General features: G+C 31.4%; 1 protein-coding gene across 2 annotated transcripts in view; it reads left to right on the top strand.

Annotated features, from left to right (window-relative positions):
• The window catches only part of LOC117174149 (leishmanolysin-like peptidase), a 680,179-nt gene that overhangs the window by 546,743 nt on the left and 109,523 nt on the right, over window positions 1-23,913 (top strand). For both annotated transcript variants that reach the window (XM_033362964.1, XM_033362962.1), the window contains exon 4: window positions 3,236-3,318. In XM_033362964.1, the coding sequence (XP_033218855.1) occupies window positions 3,236-3,318 (83 nt within the window). The remainder of the gene's footprint in view (window positions 1-3,235; window positions 3,319-23,913) is intronic.

Here is a 23,913-nt window from a genome sequence, read left to right as displayed (position 1 = left end):
CTGGACAATTGTCCGCGACTGCCTATTTATTTTTGTAACCATATTCAGCAGAAACCCTTGGTACAGGGACCCTCTATCCGCAACTCGAGGACGCGTTCGGTACCTTTGTCATAGGACCTTCGGTTTGATTCTTTTTGTAAATTCTTTTCGGAATCGTCAATATTAGATGTATCAAGTTAACAATTAGCCTTCATTAGGCGTCACAATAAGCCATAGAATGCGAATCGAAAAAACTTTCTATATTTCATTGCCATAAGTCTGTTTAATAGGTTCTCAAAAAAACAAATAAAAATGAATAAATCAAATAAATTCAAAAGTCGAATAAATTTTTTTATACAATTTGTTATTGTTTACAGCAATGTTGTTTTTTCTTTATTAACCCCTTCGTTGGCATTGACGCAAAAAGTGTCAATCTTCTTTTTCCAATTTAACTTACTCTGATTTTGCATTCATTCAAGTCGTACTCGGGGGTTTTTGGGGTCGCTGAATCCGAATCTGAAGTAAAAATTCTAAAATTCTAAATGGCGGATCCAATATGGTGGACGAAAATACAAAAAAACGGCTTGATTTGGATAAATCTCGGTACGTACGGGGTTTTGGGGTCGCTGAATCAGAATTTGAAGTCAAAATTCAAACAATTTTAATGGCGGATATTTTTTTCTGCTATTTGGAGTTTTTGAATTTTGACTGCACTTTCGGGTTCAAGTGCCAAGATTTATCCAAATAGAGCCGTTTTTTTGTATTTTCCTCCACCGTATTGGATCCGCCATTTCGAATTTTCGAATTTTGACTTTATATTCGGATTCAGCGACTTCAAAAACCCCAGAATACAAATTTTCAGGATAACTAATTTTCCTGCCATTTTGGGCATTTTTTATCAAATTGTCTCTGCTAACGAAGGGTTTAAAGCAGTTTCTTTTGACTTTTTTAACTTTTCAGTCAGATCGAGGAATTAATTAATTTTATTTAATAAAGATAATTGTTTTAAGAATGTATTGCTATTTTTAATAACATTCTTCTAACATGATGCTAGAAAGTTGAGTTTTTTTAAAAATCTCCATTGGGTGTCCACTGTTCAATTAAAGTGAGGTATTAAATATTTAAAGTGAACACAAATAATAATCATAAAGACTTAAGTTTTGAAAGGTTGTGATTATGTATTTTTCGCATTAGTGTTCATTCACTGGGGGGTGTTCAGCGACTGGGTCATTGACCCTACTTGTACCTATTTCTTTATAAACAAGATTATAAGTCCCCAATCGGAATATTAATTTTTTACTTCACCTGCATACAAAAAGGTTCCTGGGTGTGTATACACGGTTACCCAGTTACCCGGTGTGCACACAAGGCTTAAAGGTTCACGATCGATTTTTTAGCATACATATTATAAAAAGTTTCATATATTATGAAAAAATATTTTGTAGGAAAGTCAATATATTAATTATTAGTTTTTTGTGCACCTTTAATATAAAATTTGCATGATTTTCATTTCAGTGAAGGACGTTATTCAAAAACAGATATAATTTTAAGCGTCAATTTTTCCGAAGTGGAACACAGTTAAATGAAAGTCTGATGATTTCAGCGCTAGCAGGTGGTGCTGTTCATGCTTCGTTTGTTAGTTCCTATTTTAATTATCAATGAGTCCCATTAAGCCGATATTAATGAGTCGTCCGGGCAGAAAGTTCGTTGCCTCCTAACAATCATTTGCCCCGTGGTAAATGGAAGTAATACCGCCCATTTCTCCAATTTTCTTGCCTGTATTCGCGTTTTCTGCTGAAAAGCGTTAACGAACCTTAAAGAAGCGAGAAATTTCTTTCACCTCCAGGCCAATTGTTTCCAAACTCACTAATAATTTTTTTCCTTGGTGCAATTAGTTTTAGTTTATTTGTTTTACTTTATTCAGATCAGGAAATTTTCCATTCTTAAGAAAAATGTATAAGGCCTGTTATCCTAATTTTTTAATTTTCCTTTGAGGAATTTCTTTAAAAAATTTTCCAATTCATTCACTTCCCTCATTTAGAGTCAAGTACTGATTTAAAGTATTTCTTCAATATAAATTTCCTTCATTTTCCTTCTTTTATAGGCACAATCTATCTCTATTCTAAATCCTCTGCCATATAATGTGACAATCAAATGAATCTGAAAGGTGGGAAGCAGGAAGATGGAAATAAGAATTTCAGATTCGAACGTGCAAGAATAAATTCTCAAAGTCTGACAACTGGGACGAAATGCTTGAATTTATGAAAAATTTCCATCCTTATTCATATAAAATCATATTTCTCTATTTTCTTTGCCTTTGTTAAGATACATCTATGGGAGCGCTCATTTTTTATGTTAGTCTTTTTGAGGGTAGGGTGTCAGGAAAATCTTACGATTCCTTACTTGGGGAATAAGTTTCAAAGATTTCTTACGTAGGTTTCCTTTTTCTAAATATCATTCTAATTATTATTAACTTTTTTTACATTTGGATTCAACTTTCTATCAAATCTCGTGGAATCAAAACGATTGATCTTCATGGAAATCTCTTGAAATCCTTTAAAAACTGTGAACATCTTTTAATCCCTTGAAATCCTTTCTAATACACAGAAATCGTTAATTCCTTAAAATCCATTAAATCCATTAAAGTTCTTCGGTATATCTCAAAATCCCATAAAATGTGTTGTATTCTACTGATTATGTGATAATTTGTCAGCCTTTGAGAATTTATTATTGCACATTCGATTTTTAAATTTTTTCCATCTTTCAGCTTCCTACCTTTCAGATTCATTTGATCGTCCCATTGAAATTTGATCAAATATTTAAAAAAATATTTAAATAATCTTCCTTAAGTTTTTTCAGATTCCTTGAAGTCTCATGAAATCCTATGAACTCACTGAAAACCTTTTAAATAATTTAAAACCCCCTGAAATATCATTCGCAGTGTAAAAATAATTGATATATTTCTGATATATATGAAGTAAAAAATATTATATCTTATTTAAGAAGTGGAGTGGAGTATTTCACAAAAATCTTACGAAACCTTACAATACGGTGTTTGGAAGATGGGCCTGATATTTAAAAATCATCCGTATGTACATAAGAGACTAACGCAATCTCTCAGTTTTCCATTTCGATATTTCAATTTGTAGACCTGAAATGTTTTTTTAATGTTCTGCTTTAACATAACTGTAGTGTCAATTTCGTATATTTAATTTACTGAAAAACCTAAAGGAAAACATTTATTTTCTGTTTTTAGAACACAATCTTGCCTGAGGCTGTACACTTTTGGGAAAAGGCTCTTATGGTGCGAGAGACAAAAAGCACTATTCGACTAAATAGGTAAGTTAATTTATTTTTTATATTTTATCTGCAGGAAAGATAAAAAACAGTTGCAGGGTAAAGTGTTCAGAAGGTGGAAAAATACATATTTCAAATAAAGGTCCTTTAGTTGGAAATTGACATAAAAATAATTTTTTTTTTAACGTGGGATACGACCTTTTTCGGCTGTGGTTATAAGTATAAAATGTTATAAAAAAGTAATTTTTGAAAATGGTCTGGTTTCCAGTCTTGAGGCTGACCCAAGCTACGACAGATCAGATCTTCCTGACTAGAAAGTTTAGATAAAGTCAGACCTGGGCAAATGTAACACCAGACTTCCATGCAATTTTTTCACATGGGTTACTACAAAATCCCAATTTTAAAATTCATTTATTTTATCAATAATTTCAAGGTAAAAAAACTGTCTTTACATTTATTTTATACATTTCTAGTCACAACAGTCATACAGGATTTTATAAGGCTTCATCGACTTTGCTATTTTCACCAAAAAAATATTTTAATTTTGAATAAAAAACAGTTGAACGAAAACAAGCGCCACGAATTCTCAAGATCCTAGTTGAATCTTCATAAAAAATAGTCTAATTTTTAAACCCAAAAGGAGAATTTTCAACAAGAGAGTGGAATTTTTTACGAAGAAAGATTTTTCAATCATTAAAGAAAAAAAATCTCATCCAAGTTTTGAATATTCGAGAGAAATGATGAGCTTTCTTCGAAACAGATGAGTTTTCAACCATAAAATATGAGTTTTCTTAAAAAACAAAAATTTTTAACTCAAAAAGAAAGAGGTTTCAACCAAATAAATTAATTTAAAAAAAACATAAATCTCAAATGAAGAAATCTAAATTTTCAAACAAAAATAAAGCGTATCTTCAACAAAATAGTTACATTTGCAACCCAAAAAATCAATTTTTAAGCAAAAAGATCAAGTTTTAACTAATAAAATTAGTCTTCTGATAAAAGGATTAATTTAATCAAAGTAGTTTAATTCTTACCTAGGACATTCTCATTTTTAATTTAAAGGCGAATTTTGAACTTAGAATAGAATTGTCCAACAAGAAGATTACATTTCTATTGAAGAATATAAATCTTTGACAAAAAATAGAATCGTTAAATTTTAAATAAAAAAATTGATTTCCGACAAAAACAAACTAATTTTAAACCATAAAAATAGATTTCAGCTAAAAAGATTCATTATCTACCAAACAAGTTTAATACTTAAAAAAATTATGGGAATTTTCAGCCAAATATTTCGAATTTTCAGAGGAATTTTCAATCTAATCTATTGTTGAATTTTCAAATCAAACAAATGGACTTTCAACCGAAAAGATGAATTATTCACCAAGAAGATTAATGCTCTACCATACAAGACGAACTTTTAACCCAAGTCGGGAATCTTCAACCAAATACAGGAATGTTCGACTGAAAAAGATGAATCATTGACCAAAACATTTAATTTTTAACAAAGTAGTTCGACTTTCAACTAACAAAGATGAATTATCCAATAAAAAGGGTAAAAGTTGAAATTTCATGCAAAAAATATTCATATTTTTATGCAAAAACAGTTAAATCCAACCAAAAAATATTAATTTTCAACAAAATAGTTGAAGTTTTAACCAGAAAGTATTGCTTTTAAATAAAATTGTTGAGTTTTCGATAAAAGAATAAAATGAAAAATAGCTTCAGTTTATCGAATATTCGCTAACTCCCCGAATAAAAATGCTTCGACTTGAGTTCGACTTAAATTGCCCCCAATCAAGACATGCTAAAGTCGAAAAGGCCGACTTGAGCATGTCTCAGTCTTGAGATGGAGCCAGTCAAGACAAGGCTCGACTTAAGACAAGTAAACGCCGTTTTACCTTTGGTGGCCATAAAAGTAAGAAGAAGACCTATGTCTTGAAAAAGTCTTGAGACGCAGCCAGACATCTATGTCTTGGAGACGAACTCAAGACAAAACCACGTTGAATTCAAGTCGAAGCATTTTTACTCGGGTCTATCAGGTTTTCCCTCGGTCTTTCTCTTTTGCTGACATTCCCTCCCTTATGAAAAAGAAGTATTGGTAAGTACTTGGTCTAGTACTTTTTTCGTGAAAAAGTATTAGATTTCCAATACTTATTCGCGAAAAATGTATTAGATCCAATACTTACCAATACTTCTTTTTCATAAAGATCGATTTTCTAAATTTATCTTATAAAACAAAATCCTGTATATTTTTTAATGAAATTTTAACAATGTAATTTAAGTTTGTATCAATTTTCAATTATTTAACTTGTACAGCAGCCTGAATTTATTAAGCGAGAGGTACATATTTTAGATATAATTATTACAGACAACTGAGGCGGGAAAATCGATAATCGCGTAATCGGTTATTTATAGCAATTGAACGATACAAATCGTCCATATGGAGTGAAATTGGTTGTAAAATCAGTGAATATATCATTTTCGATTTTCCGTTTCAATTATCAACTAAATTATCGTGCCTCCTTCATTCTCACTTTTCTGTCTACCTGAGCCTTCCAAAGAGAACATGCGTTGTCCTTCAATGATCAGAACGCGGATCTCATTACTGAAGGGGACGTAAACAAGGATTTATGCTGAAAGGTGGACGGAAACCATGTCCATGCTCTTGTTATACGACACCGCACCTATATCCTTGCAAACTCAAGTGTGTGGTGAAATATGTATATGAATTCTTGAAATTTATGGTTTAGTTATACGAGTTCAGTAACTTACTCCTTTTACGATTTTCTTGCACGTGGGCAAAAAATTAAACTGTCTAACGATAACAGAAAGGTTACTTCAGCCATGGACAAAACAGAGACAATATATGACTAAAATTAAGAATTTTTAAAAATCTTTTATCTGAGACAGCTTCACACCTTATGAAAGATTGATATAACGAAACATTTGAATTTTTATTCTGAAAATTGACCTCTGAAAGAGAAAGTTGTAAATTGTAAACGATTCTTCAATAATTAAGAAGGGGAGAATTCTGTTCTTAACTTTTTGACGAAATGTTTTAAAAATGAAAAACGATTATATTCATATCCCCTTTACAATGTTAAATGGGATTATATGTATAAATATATTCATAACAAAAGTTAGGAATTTTCTTCAGCATCAATTTAGTAAACAAAAATGTCCAAATACCTAATTTTACTTGATGATTAAGTGTATTGTTAATTGATTCTAAACTTTATTAATAAAAAAGAAAATTTTAATTGTAAATGTTTTTCAATATTGGGAAATAATTCTGTTTCTAACATTTTTCTTCTACACCATAGTTTATAAACTTTTGCGCACTTAAAAAAAGAGAAAAATAAAATTATGGACAAAAACTTAGTGTATCCGAATTTACGATCGATACAGGTAACTAAAAAATTACTGGTGCCCACAATAAGATTTTTTGGAAAAATTAAAATGATCTAAGTTTTATTTTAAAAGATTCATCTTAAGATTTTTAGATTTTAATAATGTCCAAAAATAATCTGGAAATTTTTAAGACAATAAGACAATTTTTAGAAGTGCCGCTCGTAGCAGTATAATAAAGTAGTATTTCACTGCCCCTCCGTGGGCAGGACAAGAGCGGTAATTTTTAAAGATTTTCACAAATATGAAGCCGACAACATTTTTCCTTAAACTTGCAGGGAAATATTTAATTGATTTTTTAATTTGAAAAATTAATTTAAAGAAAATATGTCCAACAGATTTAAAATCATTTTTCATTTTGCAACATTAAAAAATTTGAATAATTTTAGAAGATATTTCAAACTTTTGAAAAGATACAAAAATAATTTCAATTGTAAAAATATTTCAATAAATTAAAAACATAAAGTGGATTCTTGAAGAATTCAAAGAATAAAGTTCGAACTTTTTTAAGTATATTTAAAAGTCTGTAAACAATAAAAAAATAATGTAACGATTTCCAGGAAAAATGCAAATGATTTTTTATTTAATAAAATTTGTTTAAAGCAAATATTTAAAAAGGCTTCAAAGTAATTTTTGTTAGATTTTGTAGTATTTTTTTTTAATTTTAGGAGAAATTTCAAAAATAATAAAAAAATTTAAAAACATTTTTCAAAACTTGAAAATTTTTTTAGTTTTTTAAGGGCTCCATATAAAATTGTAAAGTTGTAAAAATATTTTGAAATGTTTCATTGTAATAACATTTTTTGTTAAGATTCCTGGGAATATATAAAGTGATCCTTTATTTTTTTAAATTAATTTTAAGAGAATATGTAAGAAGATAAAGGATACCATTTTTTCAAGTTTTCAAGAGATTAAGAATATTCTAAAACGTTAAAAGATTTCCAAAAATTTATAAAATATTTTTTTAAGTTTTTCATACGTCAAATTGTCCTAAATATTGTTCACGCTACCCAAATTTTCCCCAAAATTCTTTAGCGACAGGTGAAATAAAAAATGTATAGATACTTTTTCTATCTATCTAAAATCTTCAAAAATGTTTTTGAATTTTCTCGAGAAATTTTACAAATTTTATTAAAATTCCAACTGTTTGGTTTAAAGTCAAAATCTTTTTGGTTTGTGTATTCAATTTTTTTTTTTTGAAAAATTTATATTTTTGGATGAATTCAACACTTTTTGATTAAAATAAAAATCATTTTTAGCCTTAATAACAACTATTATATTTTTCGTTGAGAATACGTCATTTTTGTTCAATAATTCAATTACATATTTAGTTACACGTTAAAATACGTTATTAAAAATTAAATAGTTTCCTTAAAGATTCGTTATTTTAGTTTAATATATTCATTTTTGTTTGTTAAAAATGTAACTATTTTGTTGAAAATTGGTCTTTTTTTGGCAAAAAGTTAATCATCTTGTTTAAAAATTTATCTTTTTGGCTAAAAATTCAACGATTCAAAAAATAATCAGGCATTTAGCTCTTTGTGATTTAAAATGAAAATCTTTTTGAATTGAAATATTAATTAATACGATTTTTGTTAAAAATTTATCTTTGATTAAAAACTCAACTACTTGGTTGAAAGTTTAACTATTTTATTAAAAAGTCTTTTGTTGGTTCCCGGGTAGAAATTGTAACTTGGTTCTTAAGAGGTCCTGTCTGGATTTCCTATTTCTCATCGATGCCCTAAAGTGGCAATCTATCACGACCCAGAAGTTATCTATGCATATAGATTTGAAAATTCGACATCGAATAAAAAATGAAATAATAGACATAGCGAAAAACTAAAAACACCGCTGGAATCGTCTGATCTATTTTTCTAGGTGTTTTTTTTTTACTTTTTACAAAAATCATTGTTTAAACAATTACGTTGTTAATTAACATACATCCTTCACTATAAAAAAAACCAAAAGTCCTAAAGAAAAAGTGAAGATAGTTCTGGATTCTCCTCCGCAATATCTCCAGGTGGTTTTTTTCATTTTTTGAAAAAATTAATTATTTAAACAATTATATTTTTTATAATTTTTAAAAATTTATTTAACAATTGTGGTAAACAATTTCGAGTTGTTAAGTGAAAAATAACATACCTTGAAGTATCATGAATAAATAAAATTTTGAACAATGCAAAAAAGTTAGTTTAAACATTGTTTTTCCCCCCTCTACGCACACAGCTTTACGATATCCCATGGCGCATATGGATTTGAATATTTATCCTTCACTATAAAAAAAACCAAATGTCGTAAAGAAAAAGTGAAGATAGTTCTGGATTCTCCTCCGCAATATCTCCAGGTGTTTTTTTCATTTTTTGAAAAAATTGATTATTTAAACAATTATATTGTTTATAATTTTTAAAAATTAATTTAACAATTGTGGTAAACAATTCCGAGTAGTTAAGTGAAAAATAACATACCTTAAAGTATCATGAATGAAAAACAATCTTGAACAACGCAAAAAAAGTTAGTTTAAACATTGATTTTGCCCCCTCTACGCACACAGCTTCACGATATCCCATAGATATGTTATTTTTCACTTAACTGCTCGGAATTGTTTACCACAATTGTTAAATAAATTTTTAAAAATTATAAACAATATAATTGTTTAAATAATCAATTTAAAAAAAAAATTAAATACCTGGAGATATTGCGGAGGAGAATCCAGAACTATCTTCACTTTTTCTTTAGGACTTTGGGTTTGTTTTATAGTGAAGGATATATATTAATTAACAACGTAATTGTTTAAAAAAATGACTTTTTGAAAAAAGTGAAAAAAAACACCTAGAGATGTGGCTCAGATGATTCCAGCGGTGTTTTTAGTTTTTGGCTATGTCTATTATTTCATTTTTTATTCGAGGTCGAATTTTCAAATCTGTATGCATATCTAACTTCTGGGTCGTAATGTATCGAGGGCGCAAGCGAAAGCATCACGCTCAGTTAGCGAGATCATCAGTAGGCAACCCACTGAGGGCCTATTAATAGGGTCCTTATAGAATCTAGATAGTCCCTCACACACTATTATTCAAAAGCATATGCTATTGTTTTTTATTTTGTTGATTCAAATAAAATATGATTAAATTGATCATGCTTTAAATTCTGAAGTGTGATGCTATGGTTGCAGTAGTATTCAACTTTAACCAGCACATTGCCATAAACCATTACCAGAAATTTTTGATTTAAAGAAGGAAAATATTAATCCAATTTTAAAATACATTTTCTTTGCAAAGTTATTCTAAAACTAAACTTATTATTAAATTTGACAAGAGAAGATTTATTACTAATAACTAAAGACAAACGCAGATCATTAAAATATCCGCAAGCGCTGAGAATCGAACGCACGCACCGCAGGCTTATAAGTCGAACGCCTAATCCCCATAGCTACGATGCCACTCTGAATGCGGTATCATAAATGCTTGACGGCATTTATCCGATACTTTAGAAATGAGGAAAAAAGGTTTTTAAAGCTCGATTTGTTATATATGATTTTCAAACGTTTTACATGTCGAAGGCTTTACAAGGTCCCCTCAAGAAAATAATTAATTGATAGAAATTATTTTTTAAATATATCTTTATGAATAAAATTTTTATCTAGTTAAATTAAAAAATATAGTGCTGAAAAGTGAGTATATAAATAATGCAAGACAAGTAGCATACGACAATAGCCTGTCGAGGGCCAGAAGAGGGAAAGCCTAGATTCTTCCAGCTAGGAAATCTGGCTGCGGCCTCGTGAGAGCCAATATTTAGTTTAGGCATAAAAAGGCAATTTCTACCAGGGTTGAAGATTATTGGCTGAAAATTCAGTTAAATATTAAATAATTTTCCATTTTACTATATTTTCAAAATTTAAGATGTTTTATTACTTTGTTTTATAATTATTTATATTGATGATAATTTAAATGATTTACATTTGAAATTTGTTCCATTTTGAAAATTTAGAACTTTTGACCAAATTTGAGAATTTTCATGCATACATTTTCAAAATTGAATAAATATTAATTCGAAATGTTTAAAATAAATCTTTATAAAATTCTAATTCACATATTGAATTAGTCGTTTTGAATTTAGAAATTCTGTCGCTTTTTTAAATTTAATAATACTTTAACATACTATACAAATTGTTTCTTCTGGCACCAAAAAATAGTTAGAATAACAAAAAAGATACACGTATTTCAAACAAGTTTGCGATAATTGTTTCTATGAAAAGATGGCCCCAATATTTCACATTTCCTCCAAATGATTATTTGCTTACGAAACCCGGCAAATAGGAAATATAGTAAATTTATTTTTAATACAAAATTAATAAAAATGATCGGGTTTCAACGAAAGACGGCTCATTTTGTTCATTAAGCGATTTATTTGAATTAACAACGCTGTTAAGTAATAGTTTGGAAATGAGAGATTTATTTCAAAATCTATGATGGCGTCTAAAAAATTATTGAATTGTAAGATAAAAATTCTTAACCTTGAATTGAGCAGTAGTCTCGATTTTAGTCAATTTTAGTCAAATTTAGCCAAATTTAGCCGAGTGTGTAGAATCCCATGTAAGTTCTGATCAGGAGCATTTACAATGTCAAGATTACCAGATTTGTTAGTGATTAGCCCCTGAGCCTAAATTTAAGTTCCCATTCTGGAATTTACATTCCGAGGACTTACATTCAACAAATGTTTCCTAAATCTAAAAAAAAGCTAAACTTAATGCAAATTAATTTTAAGTTGCTAAAATGTTAAGCACTCAAGTACTTTTTTTTAGATACATTGTTGTCCTAATGTGTCTACGTACTAAATTTTGTATTTAGTTGGATCAACTTTTTACTTCTGGTGTTAATTATTGTATGAAGCTGCACACCTAACTCACGCTTGTATAGCTCATTTGCATGGAAACCGAAGCGTTAAGCGAACATGCATAGCACGGATTTGTGTTGTCGGGTGTTTGATTTATAGCCGTTAGATGGTGTACATCATATAATAAACGGCAGACCGAGGGGGTTGAACGCCAAGAAAACGGTTACATGGACCATACTAAGCAGGTACTAGTGCAAATGTTTGCGTCTCATATTCAATCTTTTTGCATAGCTGCAGTTTGGCCGTAGGACGGGAATGGCATAAGTAACTGAAATTAATGCGCGTCAACTCGTCGTACAAACAGAGCGTACAACCGTACACTACATTCGCATATAACGTGTGTGTTTATTTTTCCTCGCATTATGCCCCGTATATTATGCAACCGTGTACTTAGTCCACGTTCGTTATACCCATGTTGAGTTTCCATTGTCGGATGTTAATTGTGCCTCGAACTTATCACTGAGGAATGTAAGGAAAAACCATTTTGTCAGCGAAATTCATTTCCGCACACAAATTAGTATACCTATTTGTTTTTATAAATTATTATTTTAATAGAAGATTTGTTCTGTACTTGCAAGAATCTCAGTCAGTCCCCTATTCTCACACACACACAACCAGCGGAATCATTTTTGTTGTGGCTTATTTGTTATGCACACGAAATAATTTGATTGTTCTCAAAGTAAGAATACTCCAAGCGTGAAACTATAATATGAACATAATTGCATTCTGATTATCTGTTGTCTTATTTTTGTTGCTACTCAAAATTACACCAAATCAGTGTACTTTGAGGATCGCCGTTTTTCTGTTAACGATCATCAAACATGCATATTTATCCCTTTTCTAAAATCGGGATTAATTCTTCAAAAACTATTTTAAAAATTAAGAAAACTATATGATCAAAAGTAAAAAGAAAGCAGAAAATTATTGCCAATTTGCTTAAAAAAAATGGGCAAAATAAAATCTAACTAGATTAATTCAACAGTTTTACGAGAGAGGAAATATGATCTCATGGAAATAGGTCAAGAAGAATATGATAGGAAGTAGTATTAGCACAGAGCATTGATTAAAAATGCCGACAGTGAATGTTTGCGGGATACTGACAAAGTAAAAACTATTATTGGGACTATTTCCAGAAATTATTTCGAAGTGAAGCCATGGAGCATAATAACTGCGACACAGAAGACGATATGTTAGAAAATCCCGTTGACAGAATCTGTACTTCTAACATTAGAACTATAATTAAGAACTTTAGGAATGGTTATGCTGCTCGTGTGGATTGTATTACCTTTGAAGTTCTTAATAGTGATGCCGAGTATTTTTCTGAAAGGCTGAGCTAGTTAATGAATATATGTGCTGCGATAGGGGAAGTTCTAAATTAAAAGGATTTAAAAGTAACTGCAATAATTATAGAGCTATCAGATAACTAAGTACCACAGGAACAATATATTAAAATATAGTTATTGGTAAGGTAATGTTAATAACAGAAGAAAAGAGATCTAAAGTCAAATGTCGATTTATGCCAGGAAGACCATGTGCGGATCAAAGGTTCAGCTTGAGGCAGATCACAGAAAAAACTTTGAAAATAAAGAAAAACTTTTCTGAACATTTGTTAATCTGGAAAAAACGTCTGATAAGGTGCATATGATTGGGTTTTGGAGTTTTTTATAGAGTATGCAGTTAATGGTTGGCTTCTAAAAACAATCAAAACAATACATGCAGGTATTAAATTGAGTTTAAGCGTAAATGTATAACAGAGTAAGTGGTTTGTTATTAGGCAGGTTACTAGACAAGGATGCGTTACGTCCACTTGGCTATTTATTGTACTTGTATTTATGAAAAAATGAATAAAAATGGCTCTTCTTGAAGGAGAAGGTGTGAATCTCGGAACAGTGAAGGTGCGTGGGTTAGCGTTTGCAGATGATAAGTATGTTACGGCAGAATCAGTCGATAGCTTGCAGAGAATGTTGAACAGATTGAACACTAGCATAAAGAACATAGGTTTTAAGATTAACATAAACAAATAAAAAATTGTAGAGTTAGAAGGAAGGGGTGAAAAAACAGTATGGAACATTGTCTTAGGCGAAGAAAGGATATAACAAGTTTATAATTACGTGTATGTTGTAAATTTGTTTACTACCGATGGAAAAATCAAATAAATTCTTAGAGATAGGAATAGCTCAATTTTAGATCAGGCTCGAATTTAGTTCCCTTGACGTTCATGTCAATAAAGTGGCTGAAATTCTGTCGTTTTTTTGTAAGACAGAAATTCAAACGTATTTGGGACTAAATTTAATCCAAGATAAAATATACCTGAAATAAAAATGTTTTCATGCAGAAATGTAGAATACTTTAACCTAAACAATTAAAACCTCATAAAGGGTATAAATTAATTATTTAATTTAATTTATGACAGGGTTAATTTAAGACCTATGGTGGCTAGTTTAAGGCTCCTTTTTCCGTGTGTATCATAAATCATTGCTTAATTCTATTTGCAAAAAGTTTTTTTAATGAGATTATTTATATATAATTTTCACAAGGCTTTAAGTGTCAAGTGGTCTAAAGTTAGCAAGATAGATGAGCCGGAACTACGACCGTATTTTCTTCTCATTTTTTTCACTTCGAAAGGATCGAGTTGTCCCTTTAGACGCGAAGTAGACCGGGGACTACTCTCGGTATAATCCATCGGTCAGTATGAAAGACGCACAAAAAAGGAATCTGCCTTTTCCGAAGCCCTAATTTATTTTGCAAGGATAGGGTCACCAAGTCAAAGAACCTCATATTTCATGTTTACGTAATAAGCGTACACATACGCCAAAAATCTGTCGAACTTCACAGACAAAAATTCAGTCTCAAAACTCATCAATTATTCATGTAAAAACCATTGTAAAGTCTTAAAAATTAATAAATAAATTGGAATTAAAAATTGAAAATTACTCGTATTCGATAACAAAATGTGGTTGTAAATGTAATTTTTGATCAATATAAATATAATATGTATAATATAACATACATATTATAATAAAAAATAAAAAGCATAGTGTTCACGAAATCATCGCAATTAAAGATAAACATTATACTGAACGTACTCAAACTACTTTGCAGCGATTTGTTTTTATGCTAATGCTCAATAGGTGATTTTGCCTAATTTTATTAATAATGTTAAATATTGATCAATTTCAAAGTGAATTATATTTCTTTAATCAAAAAATGGGCGTATATCTAGCTTTGAGCAAATAAGTAGGATTAAGTTAATGTATAAGAACATTAAGCTATGTAACATTTCAAGAATATACTTCCCTTAATTCCACATTTCATATCTTGAAACCTAGACAGTTTCTCTTCTTTGTATTGTTCCGCATTTCCGGGAGTAGAATTCAAACTGATGAAACTATTGGAAAGTACTTCTGCTGTCTGCCTATCTGTTTTCCTCCTGCATCACTCTGCAATTCTGCTCGGAAATATCTGAGCTTTCCCTAACTATCTATTTCGTAGACGTATTTCCACGGACTCACTCAATATTTCGGATTAAAATTAACATAGACCTCAAACCATACACAATGAACATGTCAAAATTCTCTTGAGTCTATAAAAAGTTTAGTTTATGCCAAACCAGTTTTAAGAAGTATCGACTCTTTTTAATCATAATGTGTCCCCTAAGGGTTAAGATGATTTCCGTCTCTTACCATATTACCACCTGCGTATTTCATATTATCTTATCCATGCTATTTACAACTTTTTACAACTATTGATACAAATAAATTCTTGTATCTAGATCCTTACTTTTCTTTTTAGGATAGGGTTTTTTTGGACGTACTGGCGAACGATCTTGCGATTACGTAATCATTAGCTACAAACCTTTACGCTTCTAAGCGGCTTTCGTTTCCTTTTTTCACTTCTCCTCTCACTAAACCTTGCCATTTTTCACATTCACTTTTTTACTCTTTCTTGCTCGCTCTTCTAGCCTCCTCCAATTCATTCATATACACCTCACCCAACCCACCCTCTCCTAAAATCTTTACCACATTCTTTTACCATCTTCTTTTATCTTTCACTTCTCTCCTATATCCTTCCCGTACATGCTCGTATGTTTCCTCTTCCCATTGACATATTCTACCCATACTAGTGTTAACGTTATATATCTTTCTTGTAACCATATTAAATAACATTATCCTTCTTCAATCTTTGTTAATGTTCCTTATACTATTTCCAATATCTATTTTATTATCCCTTCTGCTTTGTTTATTCTTTAATTTATAACAGCTGTTGGATCTCCATTTTTTTTCAAGATATATCACAAATATGAAAACTCCTTAGCTTCTTCTAGCTTTATTGTAATTTGAGGATTTATACAGGGTGGACACGATGGGTCTTACCAAAATGTATGAAACCCCGCATACACTCCCATAAGAATAGCATTAGCGCGTAAGATGGGTTCCATACTTTTTGGTAAGCTCCAGCGTGTCCATCCTGTGTATTAAATAAAAGTGGGCTCATAGTACGACCCTATTTAACTCCTTTCAACAACTAGAAACTATCTTCTACGTGCTTTACTACATTTACACTATTTTTTGTCCCTCTGAAAATGTCCGATGCTGTCTTGATTGAACCCTCTTTTATCCCCCTTTTCACCATAACTTTCACTTTCTATCTCAAGTCGGTCCAAATAGTCAAATGCCTGTGCCAATACTCCGTCTTTCCATAACTCTGGCCACCCCTCTCCTCTCTATACTCTATTGAACCCTGGCCCATACCTTTCTTTCCCCTCATATTTCTAGACTTTATTTGGAATATCATTTAGGCAAGGTGCCTTTCCATCATGCATGAAACTATAATCTAGAAATTACCATATACATCGAACTCTCGCTTTCGGTCCCCTCTTTTTTGGCCATTCTAGAACTGCTGGCCGTCGCATTTTCTCAGAGGAGCAGCGCGAGAGCATTTGCTACTTTCGACTTAGAAGGGCCGTAGTGCGCGAGTACTCTGTCGACTATAGTGATTCCCCCGAATTCAGTCCAAAAATATTTGAAGAAAGCCGTCGATACTAGACTGAAAGCGAGAGTTCAGTGTATAAATTATGACAACAGATTTTTTATGGAAAAATATGAATGTGAACAAACAGAGTTTTGGTACTGAATAAGTGAATGAATGCGGATAACTTGTTTATAGCAAAAAAATGGTAGCACCTTAGTAAGATAACTGACGAAAAATAAGATTTAGGGGCTTAAGTGCGTTTTTTAAGGGTTGGTACACAAGTATCGCTTCGAAAGGAGAGGGTCGTTACATCGAAACGACTCAATGGTTATAAAGGCTCTTCTGCGTTCATGTCTCGTATAGTTTTACATCCTGAATTCGTATCCACCATTGCATGCGTACCTACCACTACGAAGTTCTGACAAATTTTCTCATACTTTAAAATAAGTAAAATTGGTATTATCTAATCAGAGCCTGGTTTATAATTTGTGGAGGAAAAGGAAAAGTTGATATTACACCCGTAGTGATTCATTGTAGGAGACCTTTTGTATCTCACCATGACTGTATGACTTGGAGCAGGCGAAATTTAAAGCAAAGAAAAATTACCTTCCAGAACATAAATCTAATTAACGTTCACTAATCAGCTTAATTAGATCCCAACCCTGCACCCTCCGTAATGTTTACTAACGCGATTCAAATTGCGGTTTTCATGGTTCAGTCTGCAGATTTTTAATTGAGATTACTCTGTTCTGGTCTAGAATTCTCTTTTTAGAAGTTTCACATCTCATGAAATATAATTAATTTTTGAGGACGAGTTCCACTTCAATTTGCGACCTCCGTTTTCGGGCATATAAATCATCGTAGATTCTATTGTAAAATTCAATTTAGCACCATTTCAATTTAGCAATCATAATAAAATAATATTTTAGTACATTCAATCAAAGAATTATAGTAAAAACTTAAAATCCATAAATCTGATCAAATATTTAAAAAAGTGAATAGTTCAGATATCCTTTAAATGACAAGCAACCTCACATATTACTTTAATTTCAAGATTGGACTGTCATTTACAAAGCCGTTTAGTAAGTACTTCATATTCGAGTAAGAGTATATTTATCCCGTAGTTAATTCAGCAGACTTACAGCCCGTAAATTAGCAAATTTATTTCATTAAGGAATTCTTATTGCCACTTAAGTAAAGGAGTAACATCAACGATTAACTTAAAAATTTAGACGTCATGCTTCACATGATTTATTCTGGTATTACTGAACTGATTAGTGAATAAGTCCGAAGTCACTGATTAATCAGTGAAATGTCTAATAACTATTTCAGTCAGTCGATTTTCCACTGATTCATATTTAGAGAGTACTTTCTAAAAGTCAAGAATTCTGAATTGAAAACATTCTAAATTGAGAAATTCAATTTTAAATAAAAAATGATTATTATAAAATTTTATATCAAACCTTTTATTTTAAAAGTTTATTATTAGTATGTTTTTGAGAAAAATAACCAATACTTCGAAAAGAATGAAAATAAATGGAACTTATATAATTTCTATGTTTCGCAGTTTTTAAAATTACAGTTTTATTTTGAATTAAAGAATCTCGCAATTTACTAAATTCAATAATTTCAAAATAGAATTTCAATTCATAACTTTTACATTTAAATCATTTTTAATTTGAAACGATGAAACTTTAACAATTAAAAATTTTAAACTAATTTGAAAGGTTTAAAGTGAAAACTTCTGAAATTCTACAATTTTACATTAGCATGTCATAAAAAATTATAATTTAATATTGAAATGATAAGACAAATTTATTTGGGTTGTATATAACCGTCCTAAAAAGTTGAGGTAGTTGGAAAAGGTACTGGATTATGTTAGTTCGAGGAGACTAGTCAAGCCTATGATACATATTGGAGTAGTCATCCCGAACTTCGGGACGACGATACACTACAATTTTTTATAATCAAAAAAGAAATTTACAGTATTTTTTTCAGTTTAACATGCAACATCTTTTAATTTTAATTTCAAAATTAAAACTTATGAAATGGAAAGATTGAAAATGTAGCGTTCAACATGAAAACTCAGGACTCTAAAATTGTAACAATACAAATTAAAGAAATAATTCAATTACTAAGGTATCAATTTCAGATACTTCAATTTCGATCTCTTTTGATCTTAAGAAACACAACTTTTAACTTTCTAATTTGAAATTGTTGAATTTTCAACACTTCATTTAGAATTCTTATTCTTTCTTGAAATTTCCTAACCATACATTTTTCAATTTTAAACCAATTATTGATAAAAAGAGATATTTCGGGTTTCACTCGTGTAAAAAACTACGAATTGTTTGCCGACGTTTCGTGAACATTGCAGTTCACATCTTCAGGGCTGACCTGAAATTGAGGTATCAGGTTATGATGTTCTTAGGTATACTTTCTACGATGCCTGTGATTGGCCAGAGCGCCCCACCGTGGGGACTGGTCGAACTTGATTGGCCAATCAAGTCTTTTTTAAAAAATCCGGGAGAACGGAAAGCCAAATCGGATTGTTATTATATCCATTGTCCCTATTGATGTTGTAAGGGGGTTTTGAGATTTCGATTGCTTCTCTATGTTTTCTTGGAAATTTGTTGTGTTTTTTTGCAATGACTGTTGTTTTATCAAATAAAATGTTATGTCCAGTTTCGATATGATGTTCAGCTAGTGCTGATTGCGTGAAATGTTTTAGCCTGACTTTACTTTCATGTTCCTTCATACGTTGGCTCACCGCTCTCCCGGTTTCTCCAATATAGACCTTGCCACAAGAACAAGGGATTTTATATACTCCTGGACCAGTGAAGGGTGCCTTTTTATCTTTAGGGTTATTTAGTAGTTTTCCTATTTTCGCAGGTGGTTTAAATATGGTTTGTATGTTGTGTTTGTTGAGAATTCTTCCTATTTGTTCTGTGACACCTTGGATATAGGGTAGAGTGGTGGTTATTTTTCTCTTTCTTTCTTTAGTAGGTTGTGCTGACTTGCTTTTTTGAGTGTGTTTTCTTATTGCTTTATCAATTTGTTTGTTTGTGTAATCGTTCTCTATTAGGATTTGTTGAACGTTTTGTAATTCCTTTTGTAAGTTATCTTTGTCTGTTAAGGAGACAGCTCTGTATACAAGGGAGTTGATGACTAATTGTTTTTGAGATAGGTGATGGTGGGAGCAAGCATATAAGTATCTCTTTGTATGCGTGGGTTTTCTGTAAACTTCATGTCCTAATGTGTTATCAGATTTTTTGTAAACTAATACATCCAAGAAAGACAATTTTCCGTTTTGTTCTATTTCCATGGTGAAGTGGATATTAGGATGTAATTGATTGATAAAATCGAAAAACTTATTTAGTTCATCTCGTCCATGTCGTCAGATGACAAATGTGTCATCAACGTAACGGAACCAGAATTCTGATCTAAGTTTGTCTTGGTTAAAGATTATAGTTTCTAGATGTCTTGAGGTTGAATATGAATCTGTTGTATCTTTTTAATAAAGTCAAATGAGTTTTAGAAGTGAGTGATGGAGTTACCTGTAAAAGGATTTAGTTTTGCAGCGAGGAAACGTGCTAGGTTGTAAGTTGGTGAGTTTATTCAGCTGACGATCGGTCTGAGTGGAATGTGTTCTTTGTGGATTTTTGGGAGCCCGTAAAGTTTTGGAGAGATGGGATTAGTAGGAATTAAGTTAGATATTGTTTGGCTGTCAAATTTAGAGTCTTTGAGAAGAGTCTTTGTTTTACTGACTATTGTTTTTGTGGGGTCCTTTTTAAGTTTTTTGTATGGATCGTCAGTTAGAAGGTCCATGATTTTGTTGTTATAGTCTTCTTTATTCATTATTACTGTTGTATTGCCTTTGTCTGCGGGTAATATTATAATATCTTTATTTTGATTGAGTTCTTTAATTGCGATTTTTTCCTGTTTTGTTATGTTTGAGGATGGAATTTGAGCTTGGCGTAAAATGTTGGCTGTCCTGCGTCGTATGTCATTTGCTTTTTCGGGTGAAAGGGTATATATTGTGGATTCCAAATTCCTGATTATTTCTTCTTTTGGGATTTTCGATGGAGCTACAGCAAAATTATGTCCTTTAAATAAGGCTGAAATAATTTCATTGTTGAGAGGGTGGTCAGAGATGTTTTTTACTGTATTTGTTAGTTTAGTTTGCTTTACTGGAAGTAATTTGTCAAATTTTGTTTTTTGTTTGTTTTTTGTTTTTGGGGACTGGTCGAACTTGATTGGCCAAGAACATCATGACCTGATACCTCAGTTTCAGGTTAGCCCTGAAGATGTGAAATGCAATGTTCACGAAACGTCGGCAAACAATTCGTAGTTTTTTACACGAGTGAAATCGAAATATCTCTTTTTATCAAAATGAATCATCGTGAAAGCATAATATCTATTATCAAGGAACTCTACGGGGAGAGTATTCTTACTAAAACCAACAGCTTTAGTAAGCTCAGGACTTCTCAAGGTAAGCTACTAACATCCTTAGCTTTTTTGAAATGGTGCAGACAACAAAATAGTCCCGAAATTCTTACAACTGAAAAATAATTTGGGAACATCTAAATCCAAATCGACCATGCATAATACAAGTTTGCTTCTCATTAAAGAAAGAATACAACATACCAAACTTCTTTTGCATACTACCTCTAAAAAACTATTAAAACTTCACCTTTTCTTATCAAATACTCTCAAATTTGACATTTGGTCCACATTGGACCGCATATCGTTTGACCAATCCCAATGGATTAAAGAGCTTTCCACCAAAAACAAAAAAAAATTTGTCAAATTACTTCTAGTAAAGCAAACTAAACTAACAAATACAGTAAAAAACATCTCTGACCCCCTCTCAACAATGAAATGATTTCAGGCTTATCTACAGGACATAATTTTGCTGTAGCTCCATCGAAAATCCCAAAAGAAGAAATAATCAGCAATTTAGAATCCACAATATATACCCTTTCACCCGAAAAAGCAAATGACATACGACGCAGGACAGCCAACATTTTACGCCAAGCTCACATTCCATCCTCAAACTTAACAAAACAGGAAAAAATCGGAATTAAAGAACTCAATCAAAATAAAGATATTATAATATTACCCGCAGACAAAGGCAATACAACATTAATAATGAATAAAGAAGACTATAACAACAAAATCATGGGCCTTCTAACTGACGATCCATACAAAAAACTTAAAAAGGACCCCACAAAAACAATAGTCAGTAAAACAAAGACTCTTCTCAAAGACGCTAAATTTGACAGCCAAACAATATCTAATTTAATTCCTACTAATCCCATCTCTCCAAAACTTTACAAGCTTCCAAAAATCCACAAAGAAAACATTCCACTCAGACCGATCGTCAGCGCAATAAACTCACCAACTTACAACCTAGCACGTTTCTTCGCTGCAAAACTAAGTCCTTTTACAGGTAACGGCATCACTCACATTCAAAACTCATTTGACTTTATTAAAAAGATATAACAGATTCATATTCAACCCCAAGACATCATAGTGATTGTCGGCATAGTATCTCTTTTTACGAAAGTACCAATCTCGGATACGATTAATATTATTAAATCTTTCACAAACTTCCCTTTCGAGCTTGTACCTTTGATAGAACAATGTCTCAATAATACTTACTTCTCGTTCAATAACCAATTCTACGAACAAACCTCAGGGGCAGCAATGGGATCCCCAATCTCACCTGTAACAGCCAATGTCTTTATGGAACATCTAGAAACTAAAATCTTTAACCAAGCCAAAATTAAACCAGAATTCCGGTTCCGTTACGTTGATGACACAATTGGCATCTGGCGACATGGAAGAGATGAACTTAATAAGTCTTTCGATTTTATCAATCAATTACATCCTAATATCCAGTTCACCATGGAAATAGAACAAAACGGAAAATTGCCTTTCTTGGGACGTATTAGTTTACAAAAAATCTGATAACACATTAGGACATGAAGTTTACAGAAAACCCACGCATACAAACAGATACTTACATGCTTGCTCCCACCATCACCCATCCCAAAAACAATTAGTCATCAACTCCCTTGTATACAGAGCTGTCTCCTTAACAGACAAAGATAACTTACAAAAGGAATTACAAAACGTTAAACAAATCCTAATACAGAACGATTACACAAACAAACAAATTGATAAAGCAATAAGAAAACACACTCAAAAAAGCAAGTCAACACAACCTACTAAAGAAAGAGAGAGAAAAATAACCACCACTCTACCCTACATCCAAGGTGTCACAGAACAAATAGGAAGAATTCTCAACAAACACAACATCCAAACCATATTTAAACTATCTGCGAAAATAGGACAACTACTAAATAACCCTAAAGATAAAAATGCACCCTTCAGGGGTACAGAAGTATATAAAATCCCTTGTTCTTGTGGCAAAGTCTATATTGGAGAAACCGGGAGAGCGGTGAGCCAACGTATGAAGGAACATGAAAGTAAAGTCAGGCTAAAACATTTCACGCAATCAGCACTAGCTGAACATCATATCAAAACTGGACATAACATTTTATTTGATAAAACAACAGTCATTGCAAAAACACACAACAAATCTCCAAGAAAACATAGACAAGCAATCGAAATCTCAAAACCCCCTTATAACATCAATAGGGACAATGGATATAATACCAATCCGATTTGGCTTTCCGTTCTCCCGGATTTTTTAAAAAAGACTTTATTGGCCAATCAAGTTCGACCAGTCCCCACGGTGGGGCGCTCTGGCCAATCACAGGCATCGTAGAAAGTATACCTAAGAACATCATAACCTGATACCTCAGTTTCAGGTCAGCCCTGAAGATGTGAACTGCAATGTTCACGAAACGTCGGCAAACAATTCGTAGTTTTTTACACGAGTGAAACCCGAAATATCTCTTTTTATCAAAATGAATCATCGTGAAAGCATAAAATCTAAATCAATTTCACAGGCCCACAAAAAAAAACAATAGTGTCTGTGCAATTAACGAAACCTATATATTCTTATGTATTTTTCGACGCTGAATCCGTATTTGCAATAAAAAAGTAGGGTCCAGCTACTTTTTTATGGGGTTTTGCTCGAAAAAACTCATTTTTTACGGTTTTTTCATGGTTTTTTTTAAATAAAAAAAAATAAAGAAAATTTTTATTTTTTTGACTTCAGAATCGAATTCTACGGGGAAAAATACATCGAAAACCATGTTTTGAATTTTTTTAAATAAAAATTTCAACCCACCGAACGGCGATGAAAAGGCAGAAAATCGCGAAAAGTGAAAATTTGCTTCAAATTTGATTAAAATGACATTAAAATCAAGTTTTACGATTTTAAACCGATTTATA

The sequence above is a fragment of the Belonocnema kinseyi genome, chromosome 6, assembly GCF_010883055.1.
Source record: "Belonocnema kinseyi isolate 2016_QV_RU_SX_M_011 chromosome 6, B_treatae_v1, whole genome shotgun sequence".
NCBI classification, from domain to species: Eukaryota; Metazoa; Arthropoda; class Insecta; order Hymenoptera; family Cynipidae; genus Belonocnema; species Belonocnema kinseyi.
This window is presented reverse-complemented; position numbering and strand designations above follow the sequence as displayed.